We start from the raw sequence: 23,268 nt of genomic DNA on the forward strand, positions 1-23,268 counted from the left end.
AAAAATGATGAAAGTGACATACAAGTTATTATAGTGTACACCTTAATATTGCTCTTTACAAAGCTTTAAATGTCTTAACACACTTTAGCTCTATGTTATACAGAATTACTTTCCTAGTGGTAATTGTACATTTAATTTTGGTCACAGATTATTACCGTTAGTAATGACCGAAAATGAAAAGTCCCATGCATAAAGAATTAAAGTTTAAACATATCCTATTTTCAATGTAATTCTTGTGCAATTATCAATATTTCGATATTTGTGATAAAATAAATAATTGTCTGTTTTCCAACTGTTGTCAGCGTTGGTTTGTACTGGTTTCACATGTTGTTTTTTTTTTTTTTTTGTTATAATGATTAAATAAAAGACAAATGTATCCCGTCATACATTTTTTTAACTTAATACCGCGTATGTTCGGTTCTTGTATGCAATTTCGTAGAGGTGACATATAATATATGTATTTAATCTTTCGAAACTATTGGTAGTCATTATGTTACTGATAAATATTCATTAAATAAAACAAATTTAAACAAATCACTATTATTTTTAGACAGTACAATGAACCATACCGACCACCAGTCCGACTCCTCTGAATAATGCAGATATTTAAACAAAACTAAATAACAACATATTAACGGAATTATTCCCTGGTGTCATCAGTAAGACAGCAATAGGGTACATAAGGAACGCCAGAGAGGTGTTGTGTTGTAGTGTTTGTGTGACATTTTTAACATTATGTTAAAAAGGGAACAAACAATCTCATTAAAATCAGCTGTTAGTTTTCGCTAAGATATTCTCAATGTGTGTAGCGTATCATAACACCGGATTTTAATGTGTGTTCGGGAACATCAAGAATGTGTTTGGTAGTGGTTTTCTGTGACATATGCTATTTTGTTTCTTTACATTATGCATTTAAGTTATGTCATCATGCGCTTTTTTATAATGCAATATACTGACTTCATGACAGTATTTAGTTACTTCGTTATGATATGTAGTTTTTTTTTGTAATTATTTTGTAACATCATTTGGATTGTTTCTAATGTTAAAAAAGTATGACATAAATACTGAATAATCAATTTCAAGGCAAATATAAAAAGGGGGAGTCCATTACAAGTCACAAAATCAAACGCTTATAATGTAATAAAGTTTTTAATTTATCAAAAATTATGTTATGAATGACTACAATATACTTTCATCAGCAGAATGGTACAATAATCCGCTAGTCTTGTTAAATCTACTGCAACATATTTTTTGCTTTGGTCTCTTGTCCTTCAGTCATACGATTTCACAGTTTAGTTCCCTGGAAGATCTTAAAATAATGATGACATATATCAACAACGATATTGACTGTAAAAGGTGTTCCTGCTTAGGTAAGTTACTGTTGTGTAATTTGTAGTATCGCCTTATAGTTTACCGCCTAAAAAAAAGTTAAAGGCTATCGCAATATTTGAGTAGTATAGAATTCACATTATTTGTCAATATAAGAAAAAAGTCATTTTGAACATGTTAAAAACAGTTTAACTCTTGCAAACAAAGCTCATCAAAGATACAAGGCTTACAACTTTATACGCCAGTAAAACTTTTCGTCAGTAACAAAGACTCGTCAGTGACGCTCGCATGTAAAATAGGTTAGACGAAGCACGAAAATCATTGCAAACAAAACATTCCGAAACGTTTGGCCATTCTTATCTATTGAACATATATGTTAGTTTCCTCCATAAAAGAGTACTTATTTGCAATACTTAACAATTCAAATAAAATGACAAGTGATTGATTAACAAATGGTTTACGCTACTTTCAGCACGATTGATAATTGAGCGGCTGTAACTTTTATTGGTGGAGGAAGTAAGAGTTCGCGGATCAGTCAATTAGTCAATTATTATTGGAATCGAGCGCACCTGCCATGTACGGTTCGAGTTAACACCCTCTTATAATTCTGTACTTTAATAATTATACCATATGGTCATCGATGCACCTTCAAGATAATGACAGAACAATTTAAATGTGTGTTATTGTTTAATAATGATTGGTAATAAAAGACTGTCTTGATTAAGTTTGGGTCATGAAACATGAAAACAGTTTATTTCCTGGTTACAAACAAAACATTGTAAGTAAAGATATACTATATACCATGATAGTAGATAAATTGTTGCTGTTCGTAAAATTAGGTATAAATTTCTAAACTTCATCAATGCAATGTGATAAGGCATGCAATGTTTCTTTTAAAAATAATTCCTACATACAAACATAATGCAGGGAATCACACATTTTGACAAAGGTTAAGACTATGGAAAGACGGGATGTCATGGAACAATAGACAACCATGGTAAATACTTAAAGGCAAATATATTTACTGATTAGGATTAATGAGCTTATTTCTTCATTAAAGGAAATATGAAAAATAAATGTTTGCATGATGTATTCCATGCATGGGACATTATTGTTTGTAAAGACGAAAACAATACGTCGGAATATTTTTTGTCAAGCCCACTGTGGATGAATAATTGTATAAAAATAGAAAATAAACCTGTATTCTATAAAAACGTGTTTGACAAAGGTATACTATTTTTCATTAATGACATTATATCAGATGAAGGAAAAATTCTCAGTTTGGAACATTAAGAAGCACATTCAAAATTGACAGAAATGTTATAAAATATAGCAACATAGTTCCTGCTGTAAAGAATGCAAGAAATGTCTATGTTTTTGATAATTATAAACTAGTCACTCCATTTATTCCTTCCTTTGACAAGATTTTTTCTAAAGCTCAAGGGAAACTAAAGACATGTATTTACTATTAATTACAATATAGAATAAATCAGCACATTTTAGGTACAAATATATTTTTGAATAAAATTAATTTCACTGACAATCCAAATTGTACTTTCTGCCAGGAAGACGAAGAAACTATTGAACATCTATTTGGGAATTGTGAAATTGTTCGGACATTCATTGATGAAATCGACTTTTGATTTTGTCTAATGTTAAAAGTTTTCAATTTACCATAAAAAAAATCTTTTTGGGGATATATCAAAATCATTTAGGGGAAATGCTGCAAATTCGATCTATTTGCAAATAAAACAATATATTTTCAACTGCAAATATTTTAAGAAAGCTATAACATTGCAGGCAGTGCAAAGTTAAATAAAGTTTTTTTACAGCATTAAAAAAATAATTGCTGTTAAACATAAAAGAAAAGATATTTTTGACAAGAATGCTTTTGCCTTTCTTCTTAGTGAATGACCAGTAACTATCAACCATGTTTATATGTACATAACTTAGTAGAAATAGAAATAGAATTGTGATAAGATATATTGGCTCTAATATGAAAAAATACTATATAATTCATCGGTTCAAATAAATAAACAAAAAGTAAAATCACAAAAATACTGAACTCCGAGGAAAATTCAAAACGGAAAGTCCGTAATCAAATGGCAAAATCAAAAACTCAAACACATCAAACGAGTAGATAACAACTGTCATATTCCTGACTTGGTACAGGCATAAAAAAATGGTGGATTGAACCTGGTTTTATAGCTAGCTAAACTTTTCACTTGTATGACAGTCGCATCAAATTCCATTATATTGACAACGATGCGTGAACAAAACAAACAGACATAGCAGGTAAAATGTCAAAAATACAGCAGTGAACATTGTGTTATACAGTAAATTGGGAAATTTTGGCGTCGGGATATTTTGGCGGTTTTCTCTCGAAAGGCGTGTTTTATTTTGGTGTGTGTAATTTTGGTGCTTTGTCAAAATGAGGTATTTAATTTTGGAACAATAGAAGTGTGCGAGCTCATTCATATTTGCCCTTATTTACCCGTTTACGTTTATTGACAAATGATATCAATGACCTACACAAACTAAAAACACGACAAAGTTAACTAAATGAAGGAATCGGATACAAATGCAATTGCAAATAATTCCGTATCTCGGGGTTGAAAGCTAACAGAAAGTGATTTTAAATAGATTATTTATTTTTGACAAATATCCTATGAAATAAATTTTAATCATTATCTCTATTGCAGTACATGTTAATGATTGACGATCAAGGATTTAAAATTTAATCCTTATGCATCTGGCAGTACATGTTAATTTATTGAAGATAAAGGATTACAAGGAGTTTTGATTTTCTATATTACCCATAACGGCGTCTTATCAGCAATAGCCTAGCATATTTATAACATGTGTGAATACAAATTCATATTGTGTTTTCTTAACAATTTCAGAAAATTGACAATTAAGTAAAAATTATATAGTGTTGTTGTCAAATTATACCCGGTATTTATTTGCAGCGTTGGCTATGTATAGAATTATAGAAGATATACGGAAGATACAATAGCATAAGATATTTCCCCCTACAATTAACATTACGATATCGTCGTACCGGTCCGCGATTTTGGCGTTTCAATTCTTAGTGTTGAACCTTTGTTTTATTTTCGTGTGTTTAAATTTGCAACTTTCATTGGAGGCACTAAATAAACCAAAATAAAACTGCAACCAAAACAACCCAATTTACGGTAATCTTAATCACTATAAAAACAAACAAATATGTAACAAAGAAGCACACAATGGCATATAGAGCAAGCATATTAGAAAAAATTAAAAACAAGAATACACAAATTTACCATAGTATAATAACACAATGACGGGATGTCTAAGTACAAACAAACAAAACATCTTTTGATTTCTTTGAAATTTGTCTGATTATTTTTTCTTTAAACTTTTTGTTGTTTTTTTGTTGTTTTTTGTTTGTTTTTTTGTTCCTTTTTTTTCATTATTTGATTACTAAGACATACTTAGAACATATATCTTTATATGTTACTACTTAAACAATACAAACTATATTTTTTTTATAACCTGTGCATTTGTTATATTATCATTTGCTTGATAATCTTAATGGTAAGGTTCTTTTTTTATATGACTGAAATGGTATATATTTTTTTTTAAGTATGAAAAATTGAATGAAGATTACAAACAAATACTACAGTTATATAATATGTTATTTATCAATGTTATCGATGCCGGGATAAGGACTCGGTACTTGATTCTTTCCAACTAACAAATGTACAGATTTAAATAAAATATGATAAATTAGAAAAATATATATTTACTCATGTTTATGTCCTGTGTATATGTATGTAGTTATCTGCAGAAATGTATATGTTGATATGCATTGGGACATTATGGACACATATTGAATAATAAAAAGCCTGGAATAAAATGTGTCTGTTTCGTAACTCAGAAGCGACATGTTTAAGAATAGTCCCTGATGTGTTTGGATTATAAAATGACTAGGAAAAGCTCCATTATTAATGCAATGTATGTGTTGATCGCATATTCTTATGTGCATATACAGAAAAACCCGAAACAAGTTTTGACAACCGATCACTTTTTTAACAGAAAACAATTATATATAATTGAAGAAGAATAACCTTCTGAACAATATATTACTTATTTACCTTTAAAAATATTTAATGCTATATGAATGAGAATATTATAAATTTCTTTCCGTTATCTACGGCAATTATCTGTAACTAAAATGTACTATTACGGTTGAGAAAGTCAGTCAGATTTAAATAGATGACTAAGTATTTATATAAAAATCTGTTTCTAAAATTAGAACTTCCTTGTTGTGCGGAGGATTGGTGGTGTCCTTCATTTTTTGTCATTGAAAAAACTTTTCTCTATTCCTTTTTTCTTCCATTTTTACCTTTATTCTCTATTCGTTATATTTCAATTACCAATTAATTTTTATTTTTTTCATTTTTTTTTTTTTTTGCTAATTTTATCTCTTTTCTGTTTATATTATTTTCCTATATTCCACATTTCTCCCATTGCTCTATCCTAGTATAATATGGTTTATTCATTACTTAAAATCAAGCTTTGAAATGGCTTTCGGTAAAAAAAACCAAAAAAACTCTTAAATTGACACTTTATGAGTTGATTGTTTTTGTGCTTCGTACATCTATAATGCTGCATACTCTTCTAAATTAGTATTACTGTTTTGTTAAACGCCGTACAGTCACCAGTTCATGTTCACATCTCTGTCTCTAATCTAAAGATAAAGATTAATTTTATATTATTTGGATTTTGTATAATTTGTATAACTATTGCCGTTAACCGGTTTGGCGGTCAGTATGTATAACCTTATTGCACGATTTCTAGTTATCGAGGACTGGGTAGTGACTACACAAACGCATGTCATATACCGGTATATAGGTAGATGTTTGATTTTGATTTTTTAAATATTTGTAATCAAGTTTTTATATAGTACAGTATTAAAATGTGTTGTATTTATTTTGTAGATTATTTTGTAACAGAACGCGACATTGTTCAACATTTGGCCAGACGGTGTACCATGTGATATTCTAATGGACTGTTGAGCCAAATGCAGATTGTATTAGAGAAATAAAATTCGAGGTGGTCACTGCGTCATTCAGTTTCCAAACTTGTGTTAGTTCTATTGAATTAGAAAGTAAAGGCTAATGTTGAAGTGTACATAATTGCATGTGCTCAATTATGTATACATATGTTCAAAATAGATGAAGATTTTTAGCAGATAAATACTGTGTTTGATAAAACAAAATGCTTTAAACATAAGCAATTCTTGGCGTCTATCATAGTTGTTTTCGTAGGATGTTATCAGCTTTAATCACCCTGTCGTTGATTTTCTTTGAAATTGTTTCATATTTTGTTTTGTTAGCTTGCTAATAGTAAACAATATGAGGCTTGCTTATATTCGAGATTTTCCTAAGATGTATTGTATCGGCAGTCATATCCTTATTTTTTTACGTTTTAGTATTAGTAATAGAAATGTGTCAGTATATTTGTAAAAAAAAAAGAATCATGACGTCGTCACAGCATTTAGTTAAAATAGCCTTTCAATACCATCATTATCATGATAATTGTTTGGACTAGTATTGTGAAAATAATTGTATGAATTTCAAGATTACATATTCGTTGTAAAAACTACGTCACTGTTTGTAATGTCCTGAGCTCGTCAATGGACGATGTTCGTTGTTATTCTGCGGTTTACATGTGGTAACGACTATTATATTATTTGTTTGTCTATTTCTCTGTGATTAGTATTCTTGCGTTTGTGCGTGCTGTTATCCTGTTACTAAGTGTTGTCATTTAGGCGATATTCGTAACATTGCCATATATGCGGAAGTTTTGGCTAGTCATAAAAGCATGTTCTGAAAATGTCCTGTTGCAGCCCTTGGATGGTGTAAACTTCCCAAAAAACATGTATGGTGTAACGGTGTATGGCATATGGTGCAATGGTAGAAGGTGTATGGTGCTATGGTGTGTGGTGTAAGAGGATTGGTGTAATGGTGAAACGTGCGATCGGGAATGGTGTGAATGAATGGTACACGACATTTAAAAATATGCAAAATATTGATAAGAACTGATTTTTGATTTACAATATTGTGATAAAATTTCGTTTCTTGAATAAATAATTATTTTGTAGTCGCACGCTTTCTTTGAAATATGATTGCATTATGGTGTAATGTGTAAGGTGTATGGTGCAAAGGTGTAACGTGTATGGTGTAATGGCACAGGGTGTATGGTGTAATGGAGTATGGTGAATGGTGTAATGGTGTATGGTGTTAGTGGGAAGTTTACACCATCCAAGGACTATACAAGTCATGAATACGGCTGTTGTAATCAAATCGTTCGTTTCTATGTAAGTTGGCGTTTATTTTTGTTGAACTTCAGTGTTTCTGTTGTTCAGGAATATGACAGTTGTTATCCATTCGTGTAATGTGTTTGAGCTTTTGATTTTGCCATTTAATTACGGAATTTCTGTTTTGAATATATTGAAATAGTGTTTCTATAGCAATATGTACATAGTGTATATAGTAATATATAGATAGTGTAATCCAATACCTATTGTTCAGTGGTTGTCGTGTGTTGATGTTTTTCATATGTATTTTTTTTTCTCGGGTTTTTCCGTGTTTTAAACAACACTAGTCATTTGGGGCCCTTTAGAGCTTGCTGTTCGGTGTGAACCAAGGCTCCATGTTGAAGAACGTACTTTTACCTATAATGGTGTTTTTTTTTACACATTGTGAATTAGATGCAAAGTTGTCTCATTGACACTCATACCACATGAGCAATTCCACAAAACATCCTACCAGTAGATAAACTCTGAGGTCATATTTTGTGTGAAAAGTAAAGACTTGTTACAGACATTTTCTTATGTAGAAAATGGTAGATTGAACCTGGTTTTATAGCTAGCTAAACCTCTCACTTGTATGACAGTGGCATCAAAATCCATTATATTGACGACATTTTATGTTAAGTAGGTGTTTGTTGTAATTGTGCACATATTCAATTACAATTAAGTCAGAAGAGCTTATAGTATATATTAGTGGCAAAGCGCATGCTGTTAAGTTACACCTAGGGCATTCAACATGAATTAATAAAGTTGTTACTGAAATAATGAAATGTGATACAAAATTGTAAATTTTACATTTTCGTAAAGTTTCCTTCGTTGGATATTTAATAAAAGATAATTGCTTTCGATCTTATTTACTTATACATGTTATAACATCTATATTTAATCTAATTTACTATTCAGATATATTTAAGATATTTGGATGTTATTAAGATCTATACACTAAGTCACTTCGTAAATCAGTGAGGCTTATAATAGACGTCATTTAAGAATATCCTGCACCTCAATTTATCTAGATAATTATTTATTCTGGAAGTTATCACAGCCTTTAAAAATTGATTGTACCTAGCCTTAGTTCATAGCTGTTAACTCGACGTTCGAAAACGTTTTCTAAACCTTGTCATATATCAAAGAGGCGATGGCTAAAGTATTCCGGACAATCTGGACTTTTATCCTGCAAGTAGGTAAGTAGTTTTGTTTTATTAGAAATAATTATAAAAAGTGCGATATCGATGTTAATAAATAACGTTTTCCTGTCAATATGTTATAACAGACTATGAAAAAGGTCTGGATGGGGTTTACAGAATACAGAATAATTGGCTTATACTACTTATAAAAGGGGCCAAAGTAACAGAAATTATAGAAAAATTACAGAAAAGAAGTAAACAAAATACAGAAAACAGAAAACTGGTGTGTTTAAACATAATTAAACGAGAAGTTCAAATTTGTTATGTTGAACTCGTTAAATTGTTAATGTTGACAACGACTATAAGTGCAAGGTAAAATTTTTAAATTTCAATTCACGTCATTTGAATATAGTCTTGTGTGACAATACAAAAACAACTTGATAAATATAGATTTCAATAACATGAGTATAATAAGCCATGTCAATTTTCCGTACATCAGACATTCCTTTGGCGGATTTCTTTATCAGAGATTATCGTTTTGAAAATGCTTCCTTGCGATAGATACATATATTCCTAGTTTTAAGTGAAGTCAAATGTATAGCGTTTTCTCATTTCATGTAATGTAATTGACGAACATTCATAAGGTGAATAAATGCTCATTTGTATAATGTGCTTAATTTCAAAATACTCAGACAGTATATACTAATAGAAATATATTCAAAATTACATGTATTCCACATAAGAATAAAATCTCCAAATAACGACAGATAGATCTGCATGACAGTGAACACAGATATAATCGTAACCATGTAGCGGTTTGAAACCTAGAAAAAATATTTTCCAAAACTATAGATAAACTTGTTCATAGAATGTTTTATAAAGTCTTTTTTTTAAATGAAGGTAAATGATGGTATTTCAGATTTGAAAAATTGTTAAGGGTGTTCGTTTCTCTTGTTTTTGAATTTTTGCCAGATATTCGGAATCCTCTGGTTTTATCCATGTTGTGCCATTACAAAAATTTCCCCACTAACCCCTTCTTTCCATAATTTTATTACATGTAATTTAAAAACTCCTATTTGAAAATCCAATAACCCCATAAGGTTTTTTTTTCTTTATTTGTATGATATTTTAATGTTTACTTTAATCTATTTTTATGCAGGGTTATTGAAGACAACACACATTAAAATGAATGATCAGATCGTCAACCATATAGATTGTTCCAGGAAAAATTTAACAACAATGCCTGATGTTCTGATAAATTCTACAACAAATCTAAATCTCCGAGGAAATCTTTTACACGTAGTTCCTGCATGGTCTTTCAAGAAATCAAGAATATTAAAAAGCATAGATCTGTCTTATAATCGGCTGAGGTTGATTGAACGGGGAGCTTTCGAGGGACTAGTCGAACTTTCCATTCTCAACCTTAGAAGTAACTTATTAACTTCAAAATTACTTAATGTGAATATTTTTCAAGGTTTAATTTCTCTTCAGGAACTAGTAATACAAAATAATTATTTTTACGATAATTATACATTTTTTCAATCCGAAATATCTCGAGTAAAATCATTGGTCAAGTTAAAAATGGATCTGAGTAGACCATACCAAATAGATAAATGTCTTTGTAATTTATCAAACCTACAGGACCTGGAAATTTTAGGATTGCCTGGACAAACATATGCAGGTAATTCAATTCAAAACCTAAAGTGTCTTAAAATAGAAACCTTATTGCTTGATTCTGTGATTTCACTAGTACCAAACACGTTCATATCTTTTCCAAATCTAAAGACACTAGGGATATCGATACACACCGCTCGTGCTGCGTACGACGTCATAAGCAGCATATTTAATTCTTTGAAGATTTTCAAAGATAGAAATATGACGGAAATAAGCATTACTGGAAATCCTCATAGAAACGGATTTGTATTGGGCCATCCTCACTTTGCAGTACTTGAAAAAATTTGTCTACAAAAGTTAAAATTGGTAGGTGATAGTATACTTGGTCTAAAGTTTAATCCCTTTTTAAGATATGGATATAAGGAGAATTGTTTAGAAGAATTAGATTTGTCCGATAATTTATTGTTCAACAGCAAAGATAGATATGTATTTGCATTTTGTGCGTTTAAACGTTTAAAAATAATCAGAATTCCACATGAGGTTGTTAAAGACAATAGAGTAAAACGATCCCCTAAAGATGACGTATCTTACTCGTTTTGCGTTCCAAAAACATTAGAACAATTGGACCTCCATTCGCACGTTAAATCGTATAATAGGAGGAGAATTTCAAATATAACTATTGTCAATGGGTCAAATTTAAAAGTTTTAAATATGGCAAACGTTACAGTCCGAGATTGTGATGGTACGGTTTACGGCATTGAAAAATTAGAGTATTTAGATATGTCAGGATTCAACTGCAAAGTATTGAGTGAACATTTTCTGTCTCATTTTCCGAAACTGATTACTCTCATTACACGTGATGCTTATCTGGGAATCGGTTTGAATTCCCTTAAAAATTCATCCGAATTCTTCAAGAGGAATTTAGATCTCCAGCACATTGATCTGATGCAAAATAACATAAATTCACTACCAGATGGCTTGTTCAATCATCCTTTTAGACAAAAGATTTCTATCATATTGGACAAAAACAACTTACAATCGCTACCAAACTTTCTGTCGGTACCAAATACTATTCAACAAATCAGTCTAAAATACAATAGATTTTCGTGTCTAAGCGATGCCAGTATCGATAAACTTAACATAATAAAACCCTCTAGTGTATTTCTTAGTGGAAATCCGATTGAATGCTCATGTAAGACGTTACGTTTTCTAAAATGGGTGCACCATTCAGGTATTATAAGTGATGTTGATGAAATAGAATGCGTCCTCCAAAATGGGACGCTTGCAATTTTGTCTCATTTCTTGCGAAATCTAAAAACATATGAAATCAGTTGTCAAACGAAATTATGGATAACACTGGCAAGTTGCATTACTTCTTTCACCATTTTAGCTATTATCTTTGGAATAGTTTACTATCGCTACCGATTTGCATTTGAGTATTTCTTTCTAAGAATTAAGATGAAACTTAGGCATTACCAGCCTCTTTCGGAAGAGTTCAACCATGATGCGTTTATTTCATACAGTCATAAAGACATATCATGGGTTAAAACTCTCTACGACAAATTGCAGTCAAAAGGCTTCAGCCTCTGTTTATATCACAAGGATTTCCAAGGTGGAATGCCTATTGCCGAGTGCATCGTGGAAGCAATAAATTCAAGCAGAAAGGTTGTATTTGTTATTACTAAGGATTTCCTGGAGAGTAGCTGGGGAACGTATGAAATAGAAATGACAAGAATGCATGCCTTCAGAGAGGGTCGTGAATCAATGGTTATTGTTATACTGAAGGATGACATAAAAAAAGACAAACTTCCCAAGGCCTTGAAAGAAATCTGGTATAAGGTCGTCTGTATTGTATGGCCATCTGATTCCGAGGCTCCATATAATTCTGAAGAAATGTTTTACGAAAAATTAAGTATAACATTATCCGACGGTCGTTTGAAATTATGTGATGATAACACTTCAAAGTTATAAATAAACATCAAACCCGTGCAATGTACAGAATAAGAAAAATAAAAATATTGCTATTTGATGAACTCATCATAATAAACCATATGTAGAGCAGAATTTGCTTACCCTTCTGGAGCACCTGGTACCACCCACGGTTTTGAGCGGGGTTCGTGTTGCTCAGTTTTTAGTTTTCTCTGTAGTGTTTTGTAAACCTTTGTTTGTGTTTTGGTCATTTTTTTCATTTTGCAATGGCGTTGTCAGTCTCATTCTAATTTGGACTTATGAGTTTTAATGTCCCTATGGTATCATTTGCCTTTCTTTTATAATTATAAAAGATTTATCATGTTTTAAGTTTGATGTTGCAATTGATTGAATTACCTGCTTTGTACTAGACCGACAAGTTGACATTGTTTTTTAGGTGTTAACTACCATTATGGAATAACCGTTTCACAGATGATATCGGATATGTACCTTATGTCGTAACTACAATACCCTTCCCTTTTCACGAATGTGACATACCGAATTAGACTATTTACCGGATTTGTAATAACATAAGCAACACGACGGGTGCCACATGTGGAGCAGGATCTGCTTACCCTTCCGGAGCACCTGAGATCACCCCCAGTTTTTGGTGGGGTTCGTGTTGCTTAGTCTTTAGTTTTCTATGTTGTGTCATCTGCACTATTTTGTCTGTTTGTCTTTTTATTTTTGGCCATGGCGTTGTCAGTTTGTTTTCGATCCATGAGTTTGACTGTCCCTCTGGTAGCTTTCGTCCCTCTTCTACAAAACGTAGCATTATACAAAAAGACAAATCACATTACTCAAACATTTTATTCTAACACAGAGACATCCAGTTCATGCTCTTACTTCTAAATGCTATGTAACTGGCCGGGAAGCAACAAAAACCGGTTTTAAAGTAGTTTGTTTGATCAAGCTGGATATCAAACACATGCACGAACTCCTGTATACTAGACCTTGAATTAGGAGAGATGTCTACCTGCTAATCAAATGTAACAGTGGTGGCCAAATTTATATAATCATGAACGCAAATGGAGTGAAATATTGTGAATGTCGCGACAACGGATTGGTATAGTAAATACAAATCCTTGACGTGCCAAAACAAAGTAAAAATACGACAAAACATAACAAAACTGAACATGCATAATTTAAAAGAGACAAAATACCAGTTGGTAAACTGGATCAAGAATATATTAATTTGCATATTTACATATTATCTGTTGTCTCCTTATGCGGGATCTGTCATTTTTCTTTTTTTCAGTTTAGGTTCTGTCTAAATAGGTTTTCGCGTTTGAACTACCATAGACAAAGGTGGATGACCTCGTGTATTGTCCTTTACATAACTGTATAAAGGGGAAAACCGAGACGCCCTCGTATCATTGTGTAAAATTATACTCCTCCAAACCAGCTGTAATACATTAAGGTATGACCTAAAGTCATTTTGTAAAATTCGTCCTGCACATGGTAAATAAAGGGGGTGACCTCTGGCATGTGTTGTACACTCATATAAAGAGGTTATAAAGGATGAGTTTTACGAAATGAACCTCATTCACTTTGGTAAAGAATGATTATAAAAATCATAAGACAAAAGATTATGATCTTCAGTGGATGTGTTTTCATTTTAATTACATACAAAGAGGGTGTATACATGTACTGCATGATCATAGACAAGGCAAAATGGCGTTTGGTCCTCGTATTTGACTTTTCATAGACAATGGGGATGACCTCAGGTCATTGCCTTTTACAGTATTTACAAGGGGAGACGACCTCATTGTCATCAAATTTGGTATTTCAAAATTGATCCCTCCTATCTAATGGGAAACTGTTTAGGCTATTTATTTCGCAAGGTTCTGAATGGAGTTTACAAAATAGAAAATAATGACAAAATCAATAGTTAAGAGAGAACAAAAATAGCTATTAAAGAAGGAAAGAGAATTATGGGTGCAATAGCATAAAGAATAACAGTGAAAAATAAAGGAATTAGGTAACAAAATACTGATTACAGAAAGGAATGATGTGCAGAATAAAGATATTATATACAGAAAAAAATATAAAAGTACAATCATGTTCATGAGAATTTTACGGAATACGCGTTGTTTTTTAAAATCAAAGAAACAGTGCCCTAAAAATATAAAAAAAAAAAACAGAAATGAAGGAACCCCAAGCTAGCCTCTCCTTTATCTTGATCTGTGCTCTATGCTCCCAAAACACTTTTAAATTTCAAATGAATCATTTAAGATGGTCGAACGTTATCGTATGAACATAAACAAAGGGTCGGACTAACAGACTAGGATAGCACTCAATGATTTCGATGTTTTTAAGTCTCCTGATTGAACACGCCAGTCATTGGAAACCATATACAACAATAATACAAGAATGGTATGTCCATACGACACATTACCCTACACGTAATATAATATGTCCATGTTCAGTGAACCATAAAATCCATTATTGGCATAAAAAATAAAGAATATTTATGATCATAAGGAGCATATGAACTCAGTTTTAGGTGAATGCCACCACAACTTCAAGATGAATTATCATAAACTAAAACATGAACCTGAAGAAAGAACGAGCAGGCGGGCATGAATGATGGCAAGATGGATGCACAGAGAGGAAACAACATGCACAATTATTTCGTATAAAAAAATCAATGTTTTCCATGCTTAAACCAAGTAACTAATGTGTGAGACAGGAGAAAATAAAAATCAAATGAAATAGGTTCTTTGCTGTGTATTGTGTTTTCTGTTTTCTCATTTTTTTTCTCAAATGAATTTTTGCAGATAAAATACTCTAAATATAGTCGAGACTGTTTATAAACTTGCTGATAAGTTTTGAGTTCTGGAATTCCTTTATGCAAACATTTTCACAATACGTATATGTGTAGTCGACAGCAAAACTAGGTCTCCCCATAATTTTGCTATATAGGTTTCAAAAAAATTAAAGAATCTAAATATTCAATCACACATATCCAATTATATCTCCATACATCGACATCGGATTTTTTCTAAGTCAATAATATTAAACTATCGGCTGACAAAAAAGCGTAATTGATCATAAAATAATTCTTTTAAATTATCCATAAAAAGAAAATGTAAATAAATGACATATTATGGTCTAAAATGTAAACCATTCTAATAAATTGCAGACAAGGCTATGAAATCCTTCCTTGTTAAACATTTCAGCAAAATGTTCCACGGTTTTCCCGTGTAGAAATATCAATATCCTTTTTGCCTAACTATTTTTTATTTTTTAAATCTCAACTTAATTTGTATATTTTTATGTTGTAAAGTAGACTGTTATGTATTTTTGTTAAAATTATTTGTTTTATGTTTAGACTCTTGTTTTACAAAAAGACATTTAAACGATTGCTGATAGTGAACTTGTATTTAATGAATGTTTCAATATTATTACATGGTATGTTTTAAATCTTCTAAACAGTAAAATACAAAATGATTATATCATGAATGATCATGGTGCATGAGACTTTTTTCTTTTCTTTTCTAAAGGCCAAAATCATACAAATAAGTGTTTATTTAAAAAAATGATTAATTAACATGGTTTCATTTATTCCGATATTCAGATCATGTATTGAAATTGGGTCTAAAACTTTATAAATTTCGTGTGCCTAAAGTGCTTCCCTAGATTTGCCTACATCGGAAATGCTCAAGCCTCAGTCCACATATTTGAAAGTCAAGGATGTAGAAATAATTCAATGTATGAGGAATACAACCAAAAGGGGATAACAAAAGAATAGCTTAATCCATCCGAGGTAAACTTTGTCTGAGAAGTTGGAACTTTAGTGTCTTCATAATTGTTGAACTGGTGTATTGCACAATGGCACCTAATTGAGTTACAAGACACCAAATAGAACATAAAACAGCCTGGACAACAAAAGCACATAACTGACAAAAGTATAGAGAGTAAAAAAAGGAAAGGCTGAACTTTGAAAGAAACCCTAGGGTTTAAAGAATTCTTCCAGTTACTGAAATATGACTCCTGGTGCTTCTGATTATAAAATCATTCTGTCCAACATCTAACTGTAATATCTATGACCATCTCTTGGAGTAGCTGTCATTCAGTAACTTTAGAAAAAGTAAAGGAAAACCTGAACTGATGCTATATCCAGAGTTCAAATGCAGAAAAAAGAAAAGAATCATTAGTAGTGTTGCAATTATGAGTTAGCTATTTGATGTTAACCCACAAATAACGACAGACATATTTCAGGTACATGTATTGAAAAGTGAAATTAAATCATTTCAACTAATATACTATTTTTTGTCTAGTTTTGAACAAAAGTTTTGTCGCCGAATGCGAGACGTAGATTACAATCTAGTGGAATCGTCCCCAGCATTAACTATTTGTATAAAGCTTTATATTTCAGAAGTTAGATGACCTGGGTGCTTCATACCTTGTATGCAGATACCTTAAGTTACGAAGTTTCTGTCTGGCATATGTCCATTTTTCTTGACCTCATTTTCATGGTTCAGCGACTCGTTGAAAAAAATGTGTATTTTGTTTTAGTCTTGTGAAATACTCACTTATTATGAGTAACACGCCAACTATATTTGGTATATGAGATCCTTGCACAGTCTACATGTTTGTCGGACAAGTTTAACCTGACCTCGACCTTGCTGCATAAATCAGTGGTCATGGATAAGTTGTAGAGTTCAAGTCCCTATCAAAGATACTATAATTAGAAGATCGACTATATTTGTTTTGTAGAATGATTGCAAGTTGTACAAGTCTGCCTGGCTGGTTTCATCTATCAATGCCCTCATTTTCATGATTCATTAGTCATTTTATTATCCATTTCTCAAATACTATAAGTTTAAAGTACCTATATTTGGTCTATGAAATGATTGTTAGGTGTAAAAATCTGTCCGACAGGGCTAGTCTGATTCACTTAGTTTTTGTGATTCATTGGTCAATGTTAGGTTGTCATGGAAAGGTTGGTAAGGACTGTATTTGGTGTATGAAACTTTTGTATGGTGTATATGTCTGTCTGACAGATTCTTGTGACCTTAGCCTTATTGTGTGTTTCAATAGTCTGTGTAATGTTTTATTGTTAAGTCCATTTCTCAGAACTTTAAACAATAGGGTAGCAATATTTGGAGTAACCAATGATTTTATCAAATGTTTGGTGTATACATATGTCTTATCTGACATCATGTTATTAGTTCAAAACGTCAGATATTATAAGAAATAGATTAACTGTATTTTGTGTATGTAATGATTGTAAGGTGTGCATATCTGTCTTGTAGGGTTCATCTGATTGCTACCTCATTTACACGGAACACTGAGGTTAATTTTATGCAATACATGTTGTATATCCTGTTTCTCTAAGACTTTCAACGTGATCAAAATCAGTTAAGCAGGCGAGACATTTTACCATGTGCACTCTTGTTAGGTCTTGTTATTAATATTTAGATATGAAAAAGATGTTTTGCTACCAAAAGTTCTTTGCAAAGAAATTAATGTGTGTTCAATATCTTTTAGGGTAAAGCTCATATTTATTTTGTCCAAAACAAAAAAATATGTGTAAAATGGCCTTTTAGGTCAAATTTGTTAATTAAGACACGTTTATGACGCCATAGTGACATAAGTAAACTTTTGGCACTATAGTGTCCAAATTATATTACCCTGTTCATTTATAAATAAAATGTACAAAATCTAGACACTAGAGAACAGTTTTAGTATTTTTGGAATTACAGGGGCCACACAAGAGCTCTTATTGTACCTGTTCCTTTATGTGATACTTATAGTAAGACCTTATATTAAGAGAATTTCAACATTAACCCAATATTTAAAGCAGGAGACTCATACTAATGTTCTGAGAAAATAAGTAACCTACAATAAGATCTTATATAGAATGAGGTCTGGGTAATATGAACCCTGTCAGATTGAAATCTTCAACTTACATTCTATCCATCAAATATAGTGGACCTATTATAATTTCACACAAACTTAACGATTGACAATGAAACATGAAAATGAGGATAAGGTCAGATGAACCAAGTCAAATGGAAATGAATACCTTACAGGTTGCACTTTGTAAATACAGCTGTTTCTCAAACCACGCCTCTTTTGGGGAGATATAGAATATTCATAGATAATTAATTTTGTTTACATACTGGTTCCCAGTTATGATCTCTAGGTTTCATCTCATAGAGACATAACTTGGGAATGTTACCAGTAAATATACATATGCATATTGTCTATAAAGAAATCTATGGTAATCTCACAGTCAAGGTAGGGATAGTTAAGAAATTTAGTGTTAGTTTAAACTCTTACAAGTTCGGGGCATATAAACGTTGAAAATATGCCGCACAGCCCTATATTTTGACCTTTGAAAACAATTGAAGTGCATATGAACTTTCCATTCTAGGATATGATTTTTTTCAAAACTTCATAGTAAAAGTGGTACAGTTTTAGCCGTAAAAGGAGTTCCTATGGGAAATTGCATTGTCAATATTTACAGAAATGCAACTTATATTGGGTGAAAAAAGAGAACATACAGAATTTAACCAAATTTAGTTTATCTCACAGATTTTAAAGAAATTAACTCAAATATGGAGTTTTATAAATATTTCATGAAGATTGAGAAAATCCTGGGCCTTAACTATGATGACTCAGCATAAATTCAGTTTACAGTATGCATAGTTTACTTAAAGCCCTGAATGCAAAAATAAATTCATAATATATGCATATTTGTAAGTTAAATTGTTTAGAAGTGCTTATATTTACTCTTCGCAGTCATTGAAACTCATAGATCCTTCCTGAATATTATTGGTGGAGGGTTTTTGTCCTGTCAATAACCCAAAAGTAAGCTCTAACGCCTAAATCTGCTTTTTTGTCACCGTGGCATAAAAAATACAAGCTTAAAATACAAAAATATCTCAACAAAACTTACAATAGTGTGTTCTATCCTGAATATGTACTAAATATTCCATATTGCTAGAAACAGCAGAATAATGTAGGAAATTCGATGCCCCAGGGGCAAAAAACAGAGAAAATTGCCTACACCCTGGGTCATAAAACAAATAATTTAAATTGTAAATGCTATGATTTTATGATTTTAAAGGTCTTTATATAGAAAACAATAACTGTGCTTGGAAGTTATGCAAAAATTAGATGTTAGCAGTCATTTCTATCAAATTTTAAGTGAATTTATACATCAGACTGGTATCTGCATACATACAACTTTTGCAAATATTGCTTTGTTTTAATACTTCTAGCTCATATTTTAGCTAAAATATGTCAGATATATGGTTAGAGATGATACTGTTGTGACAAGAATTCTAAACTGACCATTTGAGGCAGAAATTGTGAACTTTCATTGACAAATAGGCATACAGTAAAATGTGGACTGGAGACACATGCAGGATTTGATACTTTATATAATCTTGAATGTTGGAATGATTGACTGCTAAACATTACATTTACAGTATTCTGAAATACTTTCAATATGTTATCAGAACAGTTTTAAACATGTTCTAGGCATTTCATGTCAGAAAACATGCAAATAGGGTAAGCTGGCAATAATTAAAGTCTTGTTTTCAAATTCTTTAAAAAATTGAAACAGGGGAGGGGGTATCAAATGAACAGTAAAAGAAAACTTAAGAGTTTATGCAGTGATTTCTTTAAGGCTATAATTCTGATAAATAAGTATTAATATGAGAAAAAGTGTTTTTAGAGAGTTTTCTATTGGAATAAATGTTTGTATAGGTTGCACTTTGTAAATACAGTTGTTTCTCAAACCACGCCTCTTTTGGGGAGATATAGAATATTCATAGATAATTAATTTTGTTTACATACTGGTTCCCAGTTATGATCTCTAGGTTTCATCTCATAGAGACATAACTTGGGAATGTTACCAGTAAATATACATATGCATATTGTCTATATAGAAATCTATGGTAATCCCACAGTCAAGGTAGGGATAGTTAAGAAACTTAGTGTTAGTTTAAACTCTTAGAATATATATAAACGTTGAAAATATGCCGCACAGCCCTATATTTTGACCTTTGAAAAAAATTGAAGTGCATATGAACTTTCCATTCTATGATATGATTTTTTTCAAAACTTCATAGTAAAAGTGGTACAGTTTTAGCCGTAAAAGGAGTTCCTATGGGAAATTGCATTGTCAATATTTACAGAAATGCAACCTACAATCAGTTAACACCAAATATAGCTGATATTTTGCTAAAATTATCTTAGAAAGGAACCTTATAACAATCTTTAATGATCACTGAACCATGAAAATGAGGCCAATGTCAGATGTCCAGACGTCAGAAATCCTTCTAATGATTCTTTACGCCAAAAATAATTGATCTATTGCTTAAAGTAAGTGAAAATTGAACCTCATCATGAAAACTTAATGTTGACCGTTCAGACCCTGCAGTGTATAGTCATCACATTGCTTTAAGTATTTGAAACCTCATCGCAAAATTAATCTTGATCACTGAACCATTAAAATAGAATAAGTTAAGATGAACCCATATTGAAGGACATGTACACCTTGCAATAAATATATATACCGGTACCAAATATGTCCTATTACTCATAATTACTGGAAAAAAAATCATGTGATAAAAAGGTCATTGAACCAGGAAAAATAGTTCAAGGACAAAGACATATGCAATAAAGAAAAAAATCAGACAAACTCTTCCGAAATATAATGTTTTCTACAAATAGCTAACAATGCCGCCAGATTAGCATCCCTGTCTCAAATTCTGTGACATTCAGGCAAACATGACAAAAACATGTGGTACTGTCTTAAATTTAACATGCAGAAATAATCAAAGACTCGCATTTCTTACTACATTTTATTAAAAAAAATGGACGCATCATGTGTTTAACAAAACTGAGCAATGTATGATTTATAAAATAAGTTCTAACAACAATTCATACAAAAATTGATATGAACGTAAATAGAAGATGTGTCAAAATAAAAAGTAATAGCAACCAGATCTATCACAATAAAAATTATGGCATGTCATTTATGGAAATAAATAAAAGTCATAAATAACAGAAAAAATGTGCGTATGTATGTAACACTCCCAAACGTGTCCGATTCCCGCAAACGTGTCCTTCAAATCATAAATCGCACAAACGTGTCCGATTTCACATCCCTAAACGTGTCCGATAATTGTTATTCGCCAAAACGTGTCCAGATGAAAACGCTAGAACGTCTCAAAACTTTTAGCGCCAATATTACTCCGTGAAGTCAAATACGTTTACGGCAATGCAATGGCGTGGGATACAATGAAAGACTTCGGGTACGGTTGTATTCTTAAAAAATCTAAGTAGCTACCCACAGAAATCTAGAGGAAAGGTGTGGTAGTCCGTATAGATAAATGTCCAAGACATGCTACATTGTGCACAGTGACTTCTGCTTTCAAAAAAATAGACACCAGGTTAAAAAAAAATCGCACAATAAAAAGTTATTTATACTTGAAGCGGTTTTATTTATTTTTTATCAATATAATAATCATTGTTTTGAAGTTCACATAGAGGTATTTCACAATTAAACATTTAATACATTTTATCTTGTTAGTTTTCTCAGTGCTTCACTGTTAATAAAGTGGTCATTTATTAGCATTAATTTGTTCAATGCCGGTTATTTATTTTACGGATTTGCAACACATGCTTAACTATTGACTGTTTATTGCTTAATGTCCAGTGGCAAATATGACATGCGTATTTAAAAAAAAAAAACCATAAACATTGCAAGTTATTAGTTTTGTACAGTTTAAATCCTAGTTTACTAAGTGAATTCTATTGTACTAATATTGTCCGATGATGCCTAAATGTATTTGTAATGTATGAGGGTAATGCACGACCTGCTTCATGCAGAATTGGTTTCTGTGCTTTTAAAAGGGAGACCTTGGAGTTTCATATGAACCGGACACGTTTGGCCTTTTTAATAAAATGGACACAATTGGGCGCTCATAAACATAACACGTTTTGGCGCCCTTTAGCAACTAGGCATGTTTTGCAGTTCAGCGACGTCATGTGGATAACTGGAAAATTTTACTGTTTTTACTGTACATGTATATTGGTACTATTCTATTTTTGATTAAGTAAAACATTTCATACCATCAAAATATTGTATAGGTTGCTATTAAATGCATCTGTCGGGAATCAAAACCATATAACTGTGAATTCACAAATTCTTGTGAGGTTATTATTAATGCAAATAATTCAGGTTTCACAATAATAAAAACTATCATTCATTATATCAGGAGTGAATTTCCTTCACAAATTTTTCCAAATTTTGAATTGAAAAAACTGGATTCACAAATATACAAAGAATACGTGTTGAATAAGTGAGAAAAAATATGTCATATAGAAATAGGATGGAATGTAGGAATAAGTCATATTTAAATTGTATCACAGTGAATTTGACAGCATTATAAAAATGTTATTACTGAAAGGAATGTCATCTAAACAAATGAACTGATACCCTACTGAGTAATTACAATAAAAATCATAAAAAACAATAAATATAAATGTTTAAAAATATCATATTGAAAAATGAATGGAGCATCTGAAGGATGAAATCAATTGCCTTTTTCATACATGTGTTGAGGGGCCTCGGTGGCAGAGTGGTCTAAGTAGTTACTACAATAATCACTAGCCAGTCAACACTGAGGTTGTGAGTTCGAACCCCGCTTGTGCGGGTGCACTTGACTGCAATCTTAATTGACTTGGATTGTCAGTTTTCCTATCGAAGGTCAGTGGTTTTCTCTTGGCAATCCGGCTTCCTCCACCGACAAAAACTAGCCGCCATGAAATAGCCCAAAAGCGGTGCTTAAAAGTGGCGTTAAAACACCAAAAATCAAAATCAAATCATACATGTGTTGAAGAAAA

The 23,268-nt window shown here is 31.6% G+C and overlaps 2 protein-coding genes across 9 annotated transcripts in view; one reads left to right on the plus strand and one right to left on the minus strand.

The window, feature by feature from the left end:
- The window catches only part of LOC127711413 (transient receptor potential cation channel subfamily M member-like 2), a 550,384-nt gene that overhangs the window by 459,670 nt on the left and 67,446 nt on the right, over window positions 1–23,268 (minus strand). The gene's annotated exons all lie outside the window — the stretch shown is intronic.
- Window positions 8,636–12,457, plus strand: LOC127711416 (toll-like receptor 4). 2 transcript variants are annotated; one of them, XM_052217457.1, is made up of 2 exons: window positions 8,636–8,871; window positions 9,974–12,457. In XM_052217457.1, exons 1-2 carry the CDS (start codon window positions 8,826–8,828, stop codon window positions 12,397–12,399), a joined length of 2,472 nt encoding a protein of 823 aa, XP_052073417.1. In that variant the 5' UTR covers window positions 8,636–8,825; the 3' UTR covers window positions 12,400–12,457. The 2 variants fall into 2 exon arrangements, with proteins under 2 accessions (XP_052073417.1, XP_052073418.1); XM_052217458.1 differs by having other exon boundaries at window positions 8,636–8,867.

The sequence above is a fragment of the Mytilus californianus genome, unplaced genomic scaffold (assembly GCF_021869535.1).
Source record: "Mytilus californianus isolate M0D057914Y unplaced genomic scaffold, xbMytCali1.0.p SCAF_8, whole genome shotgun sequence".
In the NCBI taxonomy this organism is placed as follows: domain Eukaryota; kingdom Metazoa; phylum Mollusca; class Bivalvia; order Mytilida; family Mytilidae; genus Mytilus; species Mytilus californianus.